Raw genomic sequence first — 17,875 nt, forward strand, 5'->3', positions numbered from 1 at the left:
GCAGTCAGTACAGGGATCCCCTGTGGTCGTTCCCCTTAGTAACAAGTATATCACTTTGTTGCATACTTACCAGAGGTAAGCCATGGGGTACAGGTCTCTGGCACAGAGTCTGTCCCTGTTGCTCAGAAGGATGGGGGAGAGGAGTAGAGCATTAGTCATTGGAGACTCCAAAGTTAGGGGGATAGATAGATTCTGTGGGAACGAGAGAGACTCGCGGTTGGTGTGTTGCCTCCCATGTGCCTGGGTCCGTGATGTCTCGGATCGTGTTTTCAGGATCCTTAAGGGGGAGGGGGAGCAGCCCCAAGTCGTGGTCCACATAGGTACCAACGACATAGGTAGGGATAGGGATGTAAGGCAGGAATTCAGGGAGCCAGGGTGGAAACTTAGATCTCGGACAAACAGCGTTATTATCTCTGGGTTGTTACCCGTGCCACATGCTAGCGAGACAAGGAATAAGGAGAGAGAGGAGTTGAACACGTGGCTACAAGGATGGTGCAGGAGGGAGGGTTTCAGATTTCTGGATAATTGGGGCTCATTCTGGGGTCGGTGGGACCTCTACAAACGGGATGGTCTACACCTGGACCAGAGGGGTACCAATATCCTGGGGGGGAAATTTGCTAATGTTCTTCGGGAGGGTTTAAACTAGTTCAGCAGGGGCTTGGGAACCTGAATTGTAGCTCCAGTATACAGGAGGTTGAGAGTAGTGAGGTCATGAGTAAGGTTTCAAAGTTGCAGGAGTGTACCGGCAGGCAGGAAGGTGGTTTAAAGTGTGTCTTCTTCAATGCCAGGAGCATCCGGAATAAGGTGGGTGAACCTGCGGCATGGGTTGGTACCTGGGACTTCGATGTTGTAGCCATTTCGGAGACATGGATAGAGCAGGGACAGGAATGGTTGTTGCAGGTGCCGGGGTTTAGATATTTCAGTGAGCTCAGGGAAGGTGGTAAAAGAGGGGGAGGGGTGGCATTGTTAGTCAAGGACAGTATTACGGTGGCAGAAAGGACGTTTGATGAGGACTCGTCTACTGAGGTAGTATGGGCTGAGGTTAGAAACAGGAAAGGAGAGGTCACCCTGTTAGGGGTTTTCTATAGGCCTCCGAAAAGTTCCAGAGATATAGAGGAAAGGATTGCAAAGATGATTCTGGATAGGAGCGAAAGCAACAGGGTAGTTGTTATGGGGGATTTTAACTTTCCAAATATTGACTGGAAACGCTATAGTTCGAATACTTTAGATGGGTCAGTTTTTGTCCAATGTGTGCAGGAGAGTTTCCTGACACAGTATGTAGATAGGCCAACGAGAGGCGAGGCCATATTGGATTTGGTGCTGGGTAATGAACCAGGACAGGTGTTAGATTTGGAGGTAGGTGAGCACTTTGGTGATAGTGACCACAATTCAATTACGTTTACTTTAGTGATGGAAAGGGATAGGTATATACCGCAGGGCAAGAGTTATATCTGGGGGAAAGGCAATTATGATGCGATGAGGCAAGACTTAGGATGCATCGGATGGAGAGGAAAACTGCAGGTGATGGGCACAATGGAAATGTGGAGCTTGTTCAAGGAACAGCTACTGCGTGTCCTTGATAAGTATGTACCTGTCAGGCAGGGAGGAAGTGGTCGAGCGAGGGTACCGTGGTTTACTAAAGCAGTCAAAGCACTTGTCAAGAGGAAGAAGGAGGCTTATGTAAAGATGAGATATGAAGGTTCAGTTAGGGCGCTCGAGAGTTACAGGTTAGCTAGGAAGGACCTAAAGAGAGAGCTAAGAAGAGCCAGGAGGGGACAGGTAGGTTCAAGGATAACCCTAAAGCTTTCTATAGATATGTCAGGAATAAAAGAATGACTCGGGTAAGACAAGGGCCAGTCAAGGACAGTAGTGGGACGTTGTGCGTCGAGTACGAGGAGATAGGAGAGGTGCTAAATGAATATTTTTTGTCAGTATTCATGCAGGAAAAAGACAATGCTGTCGAGGAGAATACTGAGATTCAGGCTACTAGACTAGAAGGGCTTGAGGTTCATAAGGAGGAGGTGTTAGCAATTCTGGAAAGTATGAAAATAGATAAGTCCCCTGGGCCGGATGGGATTTATCCTAGGATTCTCTGGGAAGCTAGGGAGGAGATTGCTGAGCCTTTGGCTTTGATCTTTAAGTCATCTTTGTCTACAGGAATAGTGCCAGAAGACTGGAGGATAGCAAATTTGTCCCCTTGTTCAAGAAGGAGTAGAGACAACCCCGGTAACTATAGACCAGTGAGCCTTACTTCTGTTGTGGGCAAAGTCTTGGAAAGGTTTATAAGAGATAGGATGTATAATCATCTGGAAAGGAATAATTTGATTAGAGATAGTCAACACAGTTTTGTGAAGGGTAGGTCGTGCCTCACAAACCTTATTGAGTTCTTTGAGAAGGTGACCAAACAGGTGGATGAGGGTAAAGCTGTTGATGTGGTGTATATGGATTTCAGCAAAGCGTTTGATAAGGTTCCCCATGGTAGACTACTGCAGAAAATACGGAGGCATGGGATTCAGGGTGTTTTAGCAGTTTGGATCCGAAATTGGCTAGCTGGAAGAAGACAAAGGGTGGTGGTTGATGGGAAATGTTCAGACTGGAGTCCAATTACTGGTGGTGTACCACAAGGATCTGTTTTGGGGCCACTGCTGTTTGTCATTTTTATAAATGACCTGGAGGAGGGCGTAGAAGGATGGGTGAGTAAATTTACAGATGACACTAAAGTCGGTGGAGTTGTGGACAGTGGGAAGGATGTTACAAATTACAGAGGGACATAGATAAGCTGCAGCGCTGGGCTGAGAGGTGGCAAATGGAGTTTAATGCAGAAAAGTGTGAGGTGATTCATTTTGGAAGGAATAACAGGAAGACAGAGTACTGAGCTAATGGTAAGATTCTTGGCGGTCTGGATGAGCAGAGAGCTCTCAGTGTCTATGTACATAGATCCCTGAAAGTTGCCACCCAGGTTTCATAGATTATCATAGAATTTACAGTGCAGAAGGAGGCCAATCGGCCCATCGCGTCTGCACCGGCTCTTGGAAAGAGCACCCTACCCAAGGTCAACACCTCCACACTATCCCCATAACCCAGTAACCCCACCCAACACCAAAGGCAATTTTGGACAACAAGGGCAATTTATCACGGCCAATCCAGCTAACCTGCACATCTTTGGACTGTGTGAGGAAACCGGAGCACCCGGAGGAAACCCACACACACACTGGGAGGATGTGCAGACTCCGCACAGATGGTGACCCACGCCGGAATCGAACCTGGGACCCTGGAGCTGTGAAGCAATTGTGCTATCCACAATGCTACCATGCTGACGGTTGAGAGGGTTGTTAAAAAGGCGTACGTGTGTTAGCTTTTATTGGTAGAGGGATTGAGTTTCGGAGCCATGAGGTCATGTTGCAGCTGTACAAAACTCTGGTGCGGCCGCATTTGGAGTATTGCGTGCAATTCTGGTCGCCGCATTATACGAAGGATGTGGAAGCATTGGAAAGAGTGCAGAGGAGATTTACCAGAATGTTGCCTGGTATGGAGGGAAGATCTTATGAGGAAAGGCTGAGGGACCTGAGGCTGTTTTCGTTAGAAGAAGGTTAAGAGGTGACTTAATTGAGGGACTTCCGGGTGCGGCGATGACCAGCTAAGTCGCACGTTTCGGCAGCTCCCGGTGGAACGGACTTTTTGGCTCTTGATAGGAGCCCCATCGGCAATTTTAACGGCAAATAACACTGTGCGGTAATCCAGAAGGGAATCCCCCCCCCGGACACGGATGGAAAAAAGAGAGGAAAGTAGCCGGATTGCGGTGGATCCTCAAGAGCAGCGGCCAGGAAGGCAGGCACAACGCAAGATGGCGTCGGAAGAAGTCCGTTTAATATGGGGCCCTGAGCAACAAGAGTTCCTGCGGCGTTGCGTAGATGAACTCAAAAAGGAGATGAAGAAGGAGCTGTTGGCCCCGATATTACAAGCGATTGAGGGGCTAAAGGAGGAGCAAAAGACCCAGGGACAGGGGCTTTGGGTCGTGAAGGCAAAGGCTGCTGAGAATGAGGACGACATACAGGGCCTGGTGGTGAAAACGGAGATCCACGAGGCACAACACAGAAGATGTGTGGAAAGGCTGGAGGTGCTGGAGAACAATGCGAGGAGGAAGAACTTCAGGATTCTTGGTCTTCCCGAAGGTGCAGAGGGGGCGGACGTCGGGGCATATGTGAGCAAGATGCTGCATTCGTTAATGGGATCGGAGGCCCCGACGGGTCCGCTGGAGGTGGAGGGAGCCTATCGAGTTATGGTGCGAAGACCGAGGGCTGGAGAAATTCCTCGAGCAATAGTTGTGAGATTTCTCCAATACAAGGACAGAGAGATGGTCCTCAGATGGCCCAAGCAAACTCGGAACAGTAGGTGGGAGAATGCGGTGATCCGCATGTATCAAGATTGGAGTGTGGAGGTGGCGAGAAGGAGGGCAAGCTTTAATCGGGCCAAGGCGGTGTTGCATAAAAGGAAGGTCAAATTCGGAATGTTGCAGCCGGCGAGACTGTGGGTCACACATCTAGGGAAACACCACTATTTCGAAACGGCAGACGAGGCGTGGACATTTATTGTCGAGGAGAAGCTGGAGTGAGCGGGCTAGAAGAAAAAGAACGTTTGGGACAAAAGTGGGGGGGGTAATTTGTGGGATTAAGGGGGGAAAAGGGGGAAGAGAAGACTTCCCAGATTGTTAAAACTGCGACCCTGTAACTTCTCTCTCTTCCCCATGTCGTGGGGGAGGGGGTGAGGGAGGATGAGGAGCTGTGGGTGCCGGCCATTGGGGGCGGGGCGCTATGGTAATTATGGCGGGAACAGGAAAGCAGGAAGGAGGGGGCCTCGCACAGTGTGAGCCGAGGTCATGGGGGGAAGCCGAGGTCGGCCAGAGTTTGCTGACTTCTGGGAGTAACATGGGGGGTGCAATTACGCTAGCTTGGGATCTAGCGGGGGGGGGGGGTAACTGGGTTGCTGCTGCTGGGGAGAAGGGGGAGCTGGTATGGGAGGGGGGGGGGTCGGGGCGGGGGGGGGGGCGCCTGGGGGGGATACAGCTACGTGGGAACCGGGTGAGGAGCTGGATTGAAAAAGGAAATGGCTAGTCGTCAAGGGGGTGGGGGGGGGTAAAGAGCCCCCCAACCCGGTTGATGACGTGGAATGTGAGAGGGCTGAACGGGCCGATTAAGAGGGCACAGGTACTTGCACACCTAAAGAAACTTAAGGCAGATGTGGTTATGCTTCAGGAGACGCATCTGAAGCTGACAGACCAGGTTAGACTTCGCAAAGGATGGGTGGGGCAGGTGTTTCATTCGGGGCTAGATGCCAAAAACAGGGGGGTGGCCATACTAGTGGGGAAGCGGGTAATGTTTGAGGCAAAGACTATAGTGGCAGATAGTGGGGGCAGATACGTGATGGTGAATGGCAAACTGCAAGGGGAGGCGGTGGTATTGGTGAACGTGTATGCCCCGAACTGGGATGATGCCAACTTTATGAGGCGTATGTTAGGACGCATCCCAGACCTAGAGGCGGGAAAGTTGGTAATGGGTGGAGACTTTAATACGGTGCTGGACCCAGGGCTGGACAGATCGAGGTCCAGGACCGGAAGGAGGCCGGCTGTAGCTAGGGTGCTTAAGGATTTTATGGTGCAGATGGGAGGAGTAGACCGCTGGAGATTTAGTAGACCTAGGAGTAAGGAGTTTTCGTTTTTCTCCTATGTACATAAAGTATTTTCACGAATAGATTTTTTTGTTTTGGGAAGGGCACTGATCCCAAAGGTGACGGGGACGGAGTACACGGCTATAGCCATCTCGGATCTTGCTCCACACTGGGTGGACCTGGAGATAGGGGAAGAAAAACAACAGCTTCCACCCTGGAGAATGGACATGGGATTATTGGCAGATGAGGGGGGGTGTTTAAGGGTGAGGGGGTGTATTGAAAGGTACTTGGAAATTAATGATAATGGGGAGGTACAGGTGGGAGTGGTCTGGGAGGCACTGAAGGCAGTGGTTAGAGGGGAGCTGATATCTATTAGGGCACATAAAGGAAAGCAGGAGTGTAGGGAAAGGGAACGGTTGTTGAAAGAACTGCTGAGGGTGGACAAACAATACGCGGAGGCACCGGAGGAGGGACTATACAGGGAAAGGCAAAGGCTACATATAGAGTTTGACTTGTTGACTACAGGTAAGGCAGAGGCACAATGGAGGAAGGCACAGGGTATACAGTACGAATATGGGGAGAAGGCGAGTAGGTTGTTGGCCCACCAACTGAGGAAAAGGGGAGCAGCGAGGGAGATGGGGGGGTGAGAGATGAGGAGGGGGAGATGGAGCGGGGAGCGGAGAGAGTGAATGGAGTGTTCAAGGCATTTTATGAAAGATTATATGAAGCGCAGCCCCCGGACGGGAAGGAGAGAATGATGTGCTTTCTGGATCAGCTGGAATTTCCTAAGGTGGAGGAACAGGAGAGAGTGGGGCTGGGAGCACAGATTGAGACGGAGGAAGTAGTGAAAGGGATTGGAAGCATGCAGGCGGGGAAGGCCCCGGGACCAGACGGATTCCCAGTTAAATTCTATAAGAAATATTTGGACTTGCTGGCCCCGCTACTGATGAGAACTTTTAATGAGGCAAGGGAAAGGGGGCAGCTGCCCCCGACTTTGTCAGAGGCAACGATATCGCTCCTCCTAAAGAAGGAAAAAGACCCGCTGCAATGCGGGTCATTCAGGCCCATTTCCCTCCTGAATGTGGATGCTAAGATCCTGGCCAAGGTAATGGCAATGAGGATAGAGGATTGTGTCCCGGGGGTGGTCCATGAAGACCAAACTGGGTTTGTGAAGGGGAGACAGCTAAATACAAATATACGGAGGCTGCTAGGGGTAATGATGATGCCCCCACCAGAGGGGAAAGCGGAGATAGTGGTGGCGATGGATGCCGAGAAAGCATTTGATAGAGTGGAGTGGAATTATTTGTGGGAGGTGTTGAGGAGATTTGGCTTTGGGGACGGGTATATCAGGTGGGTACAGTTGCTGTATAGGGCCCCGATGGCGAGCGTGGTCACAAATGGACGGGGGTCTGACTATTTTCGGCTCCATAGAGGGACGAGACAAGGATGTCCTATGTCCCCGTTATTGTTTGCACTGGCGATTGAACCCCTGGCCATGGCACTGAGGGGTTCCAGGAAGTGGAGGGGAGTACTTAGGGGGGAGAAGAACACCGGGTATCTCTATATGCGGACGATTTGTTGCTATATGTGGCGGACCCGGCGGAGGGGATGCCAGAGATAATGCGGATACTTGGGGAGTTTGGGGATTTTTCAGGGTATAAACTGAACATGGGGAAAAGTGAGTTATTTGTGGTGCACCCGGGGGAGCAGAGCAGAGAAATAGAGGATTTACCATTGAGGAAGGTAACAAGGGACTTCCGGTACCTGGGGATCCAGATAGCCAAGAATTGGGGTACATTACATAGGCTTAATTTAACACGGTTGGTGGAACAGATGGAGGAGGATTTCAAGAGATGGGACATGGTGTCCTTGTCATTGGCAGGTAGGGTGCAGGCGGTTAAAATGGTGGTCCTCCCGAGATTCCTTTTTGTGTTCCAGTGCCTCCCGGTGGTGATCACGAAGGCTTTTTTCAAAAGAATTGAGAAGAGCATTATGAGTTTTGTGTGGGCTGGGAAGACCCCGAGAGTGAGGCGGGGATTCTTGCCGCGTAGTAGGGACAGGGGGGGGCTGGCATTACCGAGCCCAAGTGAGTACTACTGGGCCGCCAATGTTTCAATGGTGTGTAAGTGGATGGGAGAAGGGGAGGGAGCGGCGTGGAAGAGAATGGACAGGGCGTCCTGCAAGGGGACTAGCCTGCAAGCAATGGTGACGGCTTCGTTGCCGTTCTCACCAAAGAAATACGCCACAAGCCCGGTGGTGGTGGCTACATTGAAAATTTGGGGGCAGTGGAGACGGCATAGGGGAGGGACGGGAGCTTCGGTCCGGTCCCCGATAAGAAACAATCATAGGTTCGTTCCGGGGAGAATGGATGGGGGATTTGGAGCATGGCAAAGAGCTGGTGTAGTACAATTAAGAGATTTATTTGTAGATGGGACGTTTGCGAGTTTGGGAGCGCTGACGGAGAAATATGGGTTGCCCCAAGGGAATGCATTTCGGTATATGCAATTGAGGGCTTTTGCGAGGCATCAGGTGAGGGAATTCCCGCAGCTCCCGACGCAGGAAGTGCAGGATAGAGGGATCTCAGAGACATGGGTGGGGGACGGTAAGGTAGCGGACATATACAGGGAGATGAGGGACGAGGGGGAGATCATGGTAGATGAGCTGAAAGGGAAATGGGAAGAAGAACTGGGGGAGGAGATTGAGGAGGGGCTGTGGGCGGATGCCCTCCGTAGGGTAAACTCATCGTCCTCGTGTGCCAGGTTAAGCCTGATACAATTTAAGGTTCTACACAGGGCGCATATGACTGGAGCACGGCTTAGTAAATTTTGGGGGGTAGAGGATAGGTGTGCGAGATGCTCGAGAGGCCCAGCGAATCACACCCACATGTTCTGGTCATGCCCGGTACTACAGGTGTTCTGGGTGGGGGTGGCAAAGGTGCTTTCGAAGGTGGTGGGGGTCCGGGTCGAACCAAGCTGGGGGTTGGCTATATTTGGGGTTGCAGAAGAGCCGGGAGTGCAGGAGGCGAGAGAGGCTGACGTGTTGGCCTTTGCGTCCCTTGTAGCCCGGCGCAGGATATTGTTAATGTGGAAGGAAGCTAAGCCCCTGGGGGTGGACACCTGGATAAACGATACGGCAGGGTTCATAAAGTTAGAACGGATTAAGTTCATGTTAAGGGGTTCGGCTCAGAGGTTCACATGGCGGTGGCAACCGTTCGTCGACTACCTCACAGAAAGATAGAGGGAATGGAAAAGAAGTAGATAACAGCAGCAACCGGGGGGGGTGGGTGGGTGGGAGGGGGGGGGGGGGGGGGAGGAGGAGGAATCGGACGGACTCTCAGGGATGTCATTGTATATGTATAGGTATTTGGTATATGTAATTGTATATTGGATTGTTGGACTGTAATTTTGGAGAGTATTTATTTTGGACAAGGCAGTTGCCATTTAGTTTTGTTTTTCTTTTGTTATTGTTTATATATATTATTTATTTATTTGTTTAAAACTGGCCACGGCTATTTATATTGCTTTATTGTTGTGTAAAAGAAACACTACGTCTTGTTATGTTTGGCCAAAAAACTCGAATAAAATATATATTTTTTTTAAAAAGAGGTGACTTAATTGAGGCATACAAGATGATCAGAGGATTGGATAGGGTGGACAGTGAGAGCCTTTTTCCTCGGATGGTGATGTCTAGCACGAGGGGACATAGCTTTAAATTGAGGGGAGATAGATATAGGACAGAGGTCAGAGGTAGGTTCTTTACTCAGAGAGTAGTAAGGGCATGGAATGCCGTGCCTGCAACAGTAGTGGATTCGCCAACACTAAGGGCATTCAAATGGTCATTGGATACACATATGGACGATAAGGGAATCGTGTAGATGGGCTTTAGAGTGGTTTCACAGGTCGGCGCAACATCGAGGGTCGAAGGGCCTGTACTGCGCTGTAATGTTCTAAGATTAGCACTGGTGCCTCATGGTGCTGAGGACCCGGGTTCGATCCAAGCCCCAAGTTTGCACATTCTCTGTGGTTCACATCCCCACAACCCAAAGATGTGCAGGGTAGATGGATTGGCCACACTAAATTGCCCCTAATTCGAAAAAAAAAGAATTGGATACTCTAAATTTAAAAGAAAAATTACCAACAATGCGTGCCAGTTAATGTAAGCCATGTCAAAATGTTTCACCAGCTCTTGTCTTGCAGGTGAGCTCCGCAAGCTTTTGGCTTCCTACGTAGCTGGCAGTGGGGTTAAAAATGGAGGATATATAAGAAAAATCACGCCAACTGCTGCAGCGCCTTTAACACCAACTTTAGCACAATCGCAGCAAAAACTCCAGGTAATGTCTTCATCCTTGCGCTCTCAATTAGTCAAGCGCATGCTATTTTGATACTATCTGTGTTTGTCTCTCTCTGAAATTTTAAAAATATAAACTATACTGCTTATAACCAAGTGACAGATTCTTGCATTAAATATGCTATGTTGGTGTCCATTCAAAATAAGGAGGACTTATTAGCTTATTTTTAGTGCTTCAGATTGACTGTCAACCATTTTGTTCAAGTAAAGTATCTGTCCTCCCTACACTCTCTCCAATGACTTCTCTTAACCCCTGATAAAATAACACACTTACTCTCTCACAATCGAGCCAGTTTTATTAGAAGAGTGGAGGTGGGCATCTGCTGACTCTTTGCTAATACTTGAGTCAGTGCCAATGCTCCTCTATCACAGTACAGAGTTGCGTTTTCATACTCGCCCTTGAATCAAAATGGAGGTTAGTGACATACTCCTGCTGGTGGTCACGGAGACCAATTGCAGCACATCAGTGCCCAGTTGAGATTAGTTAAGAGGAAACTAACCTTGTCTGCAAACTGTTTGAATTGTGCTTACATTGGGTTATTGATTGTGTTTAGAATAAAATATATTTAAAAAAAAAACCTTGTCTCAATGGGCTCATTGTTACATGGAACATTGAATGCATTAACTAATGAGCCTGGAGCAAGCAAACCACTCATTTGCATGGCATTATCTTGGTGATTTAACTCTTAAGGTAATGTACAGGGAGTGTGAAATTTCAAGAAAATGGGGAGGAATCTTACACCGTGAGCTTATGTTTAAGTTTGTGTTTCCTGGTTAGGTAAAATTGGAGGAAGCTTTTTTTCACAATCAACCACCATCGCTTCGCAAAACAGTTGAGTTTGTGGCTGAAAGAGTTGGATCTAACTGCGTGAAACACCTCAAGTGAGTGAAATAAATCTGTTAGTAAATTAAGAATGGTATTTTAACATTGCAGAAAACCCTAACGCGTCACATCTCGGATACCTTTTGCAAGAAATAATGCACTCTCTTTACAAAACAGAATCATAGACTCACTACATTGTAGAAGGGGACCATTTGGCCCATCGAGTCTGCACTGATCCTCTGAAAGAGCACCCTATCTGTTATATTACACTTTGTGGTAATATGACGTTACTCTTTGCCTCGTAATCGAGAATGATCTGATGGTAAATTCACCAATCTTTAACTTGAAGCAAAACTGATTTATTCAATAACAATTAAATTAAATATGGCTTGCACACTCTACTAAGCTGTAACTCTTCTTAAAGTACTATAATCTATGATTAAGTATTAACTAATGAATGCCATGTGCTAATTCTCTCTAACCTAAACTAATCCTTGAGTTGTTATCTATCTCTCTCCTCTGCTAACACTACCCAAGATTCCCTGAGCTTTGATATTTATACTGGGAACTGGTGGTGCCATCTCGTGTTTACATTACACTGAGATGTAATAATTAACCCTTTAGTGTTATCCCTATATACATATAATTACACTACCTAGGCCCACGCCCCCACCCTATCCCCATAACCCACCTAACCTTTTTGGACACCAAGGGCAATTTAGTGTAGCCAATCCACCTAACCACATCTTTGTACTGGGTAGAAACCAGAGCAGCTGGAGGAAACCCACGCAGACACAGAGAAAATGTGCAAACTCCTTACAGATAGTGACCCAAGACTGGAATTGAACCCGGGTCCCTGGCACTATGAGGCAGCAGGGCTGCCCGGCACACATTTAAAAAGAATGTTTTTAAAATATATTTATTCAGATTTTTAACACAATTTTTCACCCTTACAAACAAACCCCCCCACCCCCGTAACAAACAGAAAGAAAACGCACATAGCAAGACATAAACATGGTAAAACGATACGTTACAGAACTTTGTACATTGGATTCCTCCTGTACATGTCAGTTTTCCAGATCCTTCATGTATTTCTTGCTCAAGTACCCCCCCAGACAGACCCCCTTTCCCCCTCCCTCTCTCTCTCTTTCCCCCCACCCCCCGGGTTGCTGCTGCTGCTGACCGACCTTCATCTAACAGCGAGGTAGTCTAGGAACGGTTGCCACCGCCTGTAGAACCCCTGCGCAGACCCTCTCAAGGCAAACGTTATCCTCTCTAACTTGATAAAGCCTGCCATATCATTTATCCAGGCCTCCACGCTGGGGGGCTTCGCCTCCTTCCACAGGGTAGGTCCGATCAAGGACAGTAGCGGGAGATTGTGTATTGAGTCTGAAGAGATAGGGGAGGTCTTGAACGAGTATTTTTCTTCTGTATTTACAAATGAGAGGGGCGATATTGTTGGAGAGGACAGTGTGAAACAGATTGGTAGGCTCGAGGAAATACTTGTTAGGAAGGAAGATGTGTTGGGCATTTTGAAAAACTTGAGGATAGACAAGTCCCCCGGGCCTGACAGGATATATCCAAGGATTCTATGGGAAGCAAGAGATGAAATTGCAGAGCCGTTGGCAATGATCTTTTCGTCCTCACTGTCAACAGGGGTGGTACCAGGGGATTGGAGAGTGGCGAATGTCGTGTCCCTGTTCAAAAAAGGGACTAGGGATAACCCTGGGAATTACAGGCCAGATAGTCTTATTTCGGTGGTAGGCAAAGTAATGGAAAGGGTACTGAAGGATATGATTTCTGAGCATCTGGAAAGACACTGCTTGATTAGGGATAGTCAGCATGGATTTGTGAGGGGTAGGTCTTGCCTTACAAGTCTTATTGAATTCTTTGAGGAGGTGACCAAGCATGTGGATGAAGGTAAAGCAGTGGATGTAGTGTACATGGATTTTAGTAAGGCATTTGATAAGGTTCCCCATGGTAGGCTTCTGCAGAAAGTAAGGAGGCATGGGATAGTGGGAAATTTGGCCAGTTGGATAACGAGCTGGCTAACCGATAGAAGTGAGAGAGTGGTGGTGGATGGCAAATATTCAGCCTGGATCCCAGTTACCAGTGGCGTACCGCAGGGATCAGTTCTGGGTCCTCTGCTGTTTGTGATTTTCATTAATGACTTGGATGAGGGAGTTGAAGGGTGGGTCAGTAAATCTGCAGAAGATACGAAGATTGGTGGAGTTGTGGATAGTAAGGAGGGCTGTTGTCGGCTGCAAAGAGACATAGATAGGATGCAGAGCTGGGCTGAGAAGTGGCAGATGGAGTTTAAGCCTGAAAAGTGTGAGGTCCATTTTGGAAGGACAAATATGAATGCGGAATACAGGGTTAACGGTAGAGTTCTTGGCAATGTGGAGGAGCAGAGAGATCTTGGGGTCTATGTTCATACATCTTTGAAAGTTGCTACTCAAGTGGATAGAGCTGTGAAGAAGGCCTATGGTATGCTCGCGTTCATTAACAGAGGGATTGAATTTAAGAGCCGTGAGGTGATGATGCAGCTGTACAAAACTTTGGTAAGGCCACATTTGGAGTACTATGTACAGTTCTGGTCGCCTCATTTTAGGAAGGATGTGGAAGCTTTGGAAAAGGTGCAAAGGAGATTTACCAGGATGTTGCCTGGAATGGAGAGTAGGTCTTACGAGAAAAGGTTGAGGATGCGAGGCCTTTTCTCATTAGAACGGAGAAGGATGAGGGGCGACATGATAGAGGTTTATAAGATGATCAGGGGAATAGATAGAGTAGACAGTCAGAGACTTTTTCCCCGGGTGGAACAAACCATTACAAGAGGACATAAATCTAAGGTGGAAGATATAGGAGGGATATCAGAGGTAGGTTCTTTACCCAGAGAGTAGTAGGGGCATGGAATGCACTGCCTGTGGAAGTAGTTGAGTCGGAAACATTAGGGACCTTCAAGCAGCTATTGGATAGGTACATGGATTACGGTAAAATTATATAGTGTAGATTAATTTGTTCTTAAGGGCAGCACGGTAGCATTGTGGATAGCACAATTGCTTCACAGCTCCAGGGTCCCAGGTTCAATTCCAGCTTGGATCACTGTCTATGCGGAGTCTGCACATCCTCCCCGTGTGTGCATGGGTTTCCTCCGGGTGCTCCGGTTTCCTCCCACAGTCCAAAGATGTGCAGGTTAGGTGGATTGGCCATGATAAATTGCCCTTAGTGTCCAAAATTGCCCTTGGTGTTGGGTGGAGGTGTTGACCTTGGGTAGGGTGCTCTTTCCAAGAGCCGGTGCAGACTCAAAGGGCCGAATGGCCTCCTTCTGCACTGTAAATTCAATGATAATCTACGATTAATCTAGGCCAAAGGTTCGGCACGACATCGTGGGCCGAAGGGCCTGTTCTGTGCTGTATTTTCTATGTTCTATTAGCAAGATCTTTCGCGGGCTACTAGGGACGCAAAGGCCAGAATGCCGGCCTCTTTCGCCTCCTGCACTCCCGGCTCGTCCTCTGCTCCAAATATTGCTAGCCCCCAGCTTGGCTTGACCCGGACTTTCACCACCTTAGATATTGTTCCCGCCACACCCCTCCAGAACCCCTCCAGTGCCGGCCATGACCAAAACATATGGACATGGTTTGCCGGGCTTCCTGAGCATCTCCCACATGTCCTCCACGCCAAAGAACCTGCTCAGCCTCGCCCCCGTCATGTGCGCTCTATGAACCACCTTAAACTGTATCAGGCTAAGCCTGGCACATGAAGAAGAGGAATTAACCCTACTTGGGGCATCAGCCCATAGCCCCGCCTCAATCTCCTCCCCCAGCTCCTCCTCCCATTTACCCTTCAGCTCCTCTACCAACGCCTCCCCCTCTTCTTTCATCTCTTGGTATATCGCCGACACCTTGCCCATACACCCGAGATCACGCAGTCTTGAATTTCCTGTGCCGGGAGCAACGGGAATTCCCTCACCTGTCGCCTCACAAACGCCCTCACCTGCATGTATCTGAAAGCATTTCCCGGGGGTAGCCCAAACTTCTCCTCCAGTGACCCTAGGCTCGCAAACGTCGCATCAATGAACAAGTCCTCCATTCTTCTAATCCCTGCTCGATGCCAGCGCTGAAACCCCGCCGTCCATCCTCCCTGGGACAAACCGATGGTTACCCCTGATCGGGGACCACACCGAGGCTCCCATTGCACCCCTGTGCCGTCTCCACTGGCCCCAGATCTTTAGCGTTGCCGCCACCACCGGACCCGTGGTGTACCTTGTTGGCGAGAGCGGCAGCGGTGCCGTCACCAGTGCCCCAAGGCTCGTTTCCTTGCAGGACGCCATCTCCAACCTCTTCCATGCCGCCCCCTCTCCCTCCATCACCCACTTACGGATCATCGCCACATTTGCTGCCCAGTAGTAGCCACCTAGATTCGGCAGCGCCAATCCTCCTCGGTCCCTACTGCGCTCCAGAAGCCCCCTCCTTACTCTCGGGGTCTTATTCGCCCACACAAAACCCATCATACTCCTGCCTACCCTCTTAAAAAGGCCTTGGTGATTACAATTGGAAGGCACTGGAACACAAAAAGAAACCTCGGGAGGACCACCATTTTGACCGACTGCACCCTACCCGCTAGCGAGAGCGGCAACATGTCCCATCGTTTGAAGTCCTCCATCTGCTCCACCAGCCTCGTCAGATTCAGTTTATGTAGGGCCCCCCAACTCCTAGCTATTTGGATCCCCAGGTATCGGAAGCTCCTTTCCGCCCTCCTCAGCGGTAGATCGTCTATCCCCCTTTCCTGGTATCCTGACTGTACTACAAAAAGCTCACTCTTCCCTACATTAAGCTTATAGCCTGAAAAATCCCCAAACTCCCTTAGAGTCTGCATGACCTCCACCATCCCCTCCACTGGATCCACCACATACAGCAACAGGTCGTCTGCATAAAGCGACACTCGATGCTCCTCTCCCCCTCGGACCACCCCCCTCCATTTCCTGGACTCCCTTAATGACATGGCCAAGGGTTCAATTGCTAATGCAAACAACAGGGGGGACAGGGGGCACCCCTGCCTCGTCCCACGGTACAGCCGAAAATACTCCGACCTCCGCCGATTCGTCACTATACTCGCCACGGGGCTCTGTAAAGGAGCTTAACCCAACTAATAAACCCTCCCCCGAACCCAAACCTACGCAGCACTTCCCAGAGGTACTCCCACTCTACTCGTTCAAAGGCCTTCTCCGCGTCCATAGCTGCCACTATCTCCGCCTCTGCCTCCACCGATGGCATCATTATCACGTTTTGGAGCCGCCGCACATTGGTGTTTAGCTGCCTACCCGTTACAAATCCCTTCTGGTCCTCGTGGATCACCCCCAGGACACAGATCTCGATCCTCGTAGCCAGCACTTTTGCCAGCAACTTAGCATCCACGTTGAGGAGCGAGATCGGCCTGTACGACCCACATTGCAGTGGGTCCTTGTCCCGCTTCAGGATCAAAGAGATTGACGCCTCCGACATTGTCGGGGGCAGGGTCCCTCCCTCCGTTGCCTCATTAAAAGTCCTCACGAGCAGCGGGGCTAACAGGTCTACGTACTTCCTATAGAACTCAACCGGGAACCCGTCCGGTCCCGGGGCCTACCCTGCCTGCATACTCCCCAGACCTTCGCTCAGCTCCTCCAACCCAATTGGTGCCCCCAAACCAGCCACCTCCTGCTCCTCCACCCTCAGGAACCTCAGTTGGTCCAAGAATCATCTCATCCCCTCTTCACCCGCTGGGGGCTGGGATCTGTACAGCTCCTCATAGAAGGCCTTGAATGCCTCATTTACTTGCGTCGCACTCCGCACCGTGGCTCCCCTTCCATCCTTGACTCCACCTATTTCCCTCGCTGCCATCCTCTTACGGAGCTGGTGAGCCAGAATCCGCTCGCCTTCTCCCCATACTCATACGTCGCCTCCTGCGCTTTCCTCCACTGTGCCTCTGCCTTCCCTGTGGTCAACAGGTCAAACTCCGTCTGGAGACGTCACCTTTCCCTAAGTAATCCCTCTTCAGGGGCCTCTGCGTATCTCCTGTCCACTCTTAAAATCTCCCCCACTAACCTCTCCCTTTCCATGCCCTCTATCTTCTCCCTATGAGCCCTGATGGAGATTAGCTCTCCCCTGATCCCCGCCTTCAGCGCCTCCCATACCACCCCCACCTGCACCTCCCCGTTGTCGTTGGCCTCCAAGTACCTTTCGATACACCCCCTCATCCTCCCACACACCGCCTCATCTGCCAGCAGTCCCACATCCAACCGCCACAACGGGCGTTGGTCCCTCTCCTCTCCCAACTCCAGTTCCACCCAGTGCGGGGCGTGATCTGAAATGGCTATGGCCGAATACTCCGTTCCCTCGACTTTCGGGATCAGCGCCGTGCCCAGAACAAAAAAATCTATCCGGGAGTAGGCTTTGTGCACGTGGGAGAAAAAAGAAAATTCCCTGGCCTGCGGCCTGGCAAACCTCCACGGGTCCACTCCCCCCATCTGGTCCATAAACCCCCTAAGCACCTTGGCCGCAGCCGGCCTCTTTCCGGTCCTAGATCTGGAGCGATCCAGTGCTGGGTCCAACACCGTATTAAAATCCCCACCCATTATCAAGCTTCCTACCTCCAGGTCCGGAATGCGCCCCAACATGCGCTTCATGAATCCGGCATCATCCCAGTTCGGGGTGTATACATTTACCAATACCACCCACGTCCCCTGCAACTTACCGCTCACAATCACGTATCGACCTCCATTGTCCGCTACTATGTTCTTGGCCTCAAACGACACCCGCTTCCCCACCAATATTGCCACCCCTCTGTTCTTCGCATCCAGCCCCGAATGGAATACCTGTCCTACCCACCCCTTTCTTAACCTGACCTGATCCGCCACCTTCAAATGTGTCTCCTGGAGCATGACCACGTCTGCCTTCAGTCCCTGGAAGTGCGCGAACGCTCGGGGCCCTCTTTACCGGCCCATTCAGGCCCCTCGCATTCCATGTTATCAGCCGGATTGGGGTGCCTCCCACCCCACCCCCCCCT

The 17,875-nt window shown here is 50.1% G+C and overlaps 1 protein-coding gene across 2 annotated transcripts in view; it reads left to right on the top strand.

The window, feature by feature from the left end:
* Positions 1–17,875, top strand: part of LOC140398684 (codanin-1-like) — a 185,795-nt gene that overhangs the window by 128,717 nt on the left and 39,203 nt on the right. For both annotated transcript variants that reach the window (XM_072487669.1, XM_072487679.1), the window contains 2 exons: positions 9,861–9,994; positions 10,790–10,893. In XM_072487669.1, coding sequence (XP_072343770.1) covers positions 9,861–9,994; positions 10,790–10,893 — 238 coding nt within the window. The remainder of the gene's footprint in view (positions 1–9,860; positions 9,995–10,789; positions 10,894–17,875) is intronic.

This window comes from Scyliorhinus torazame, chromosome 2 (genome assembly GCF_047496885.1).
Source record: "Scyliorhinus torazame isolate Kashiwa2021f chromosome 2, sScyTor2.1, whole genome shotgun sequence".
NCBI lineage: Eukaryota > Metazoa > Chordata > Chondrichthyes > Carcharhiniformes > Scyliorhinidae > Scyliorhinus > Scyliorhinus torazame.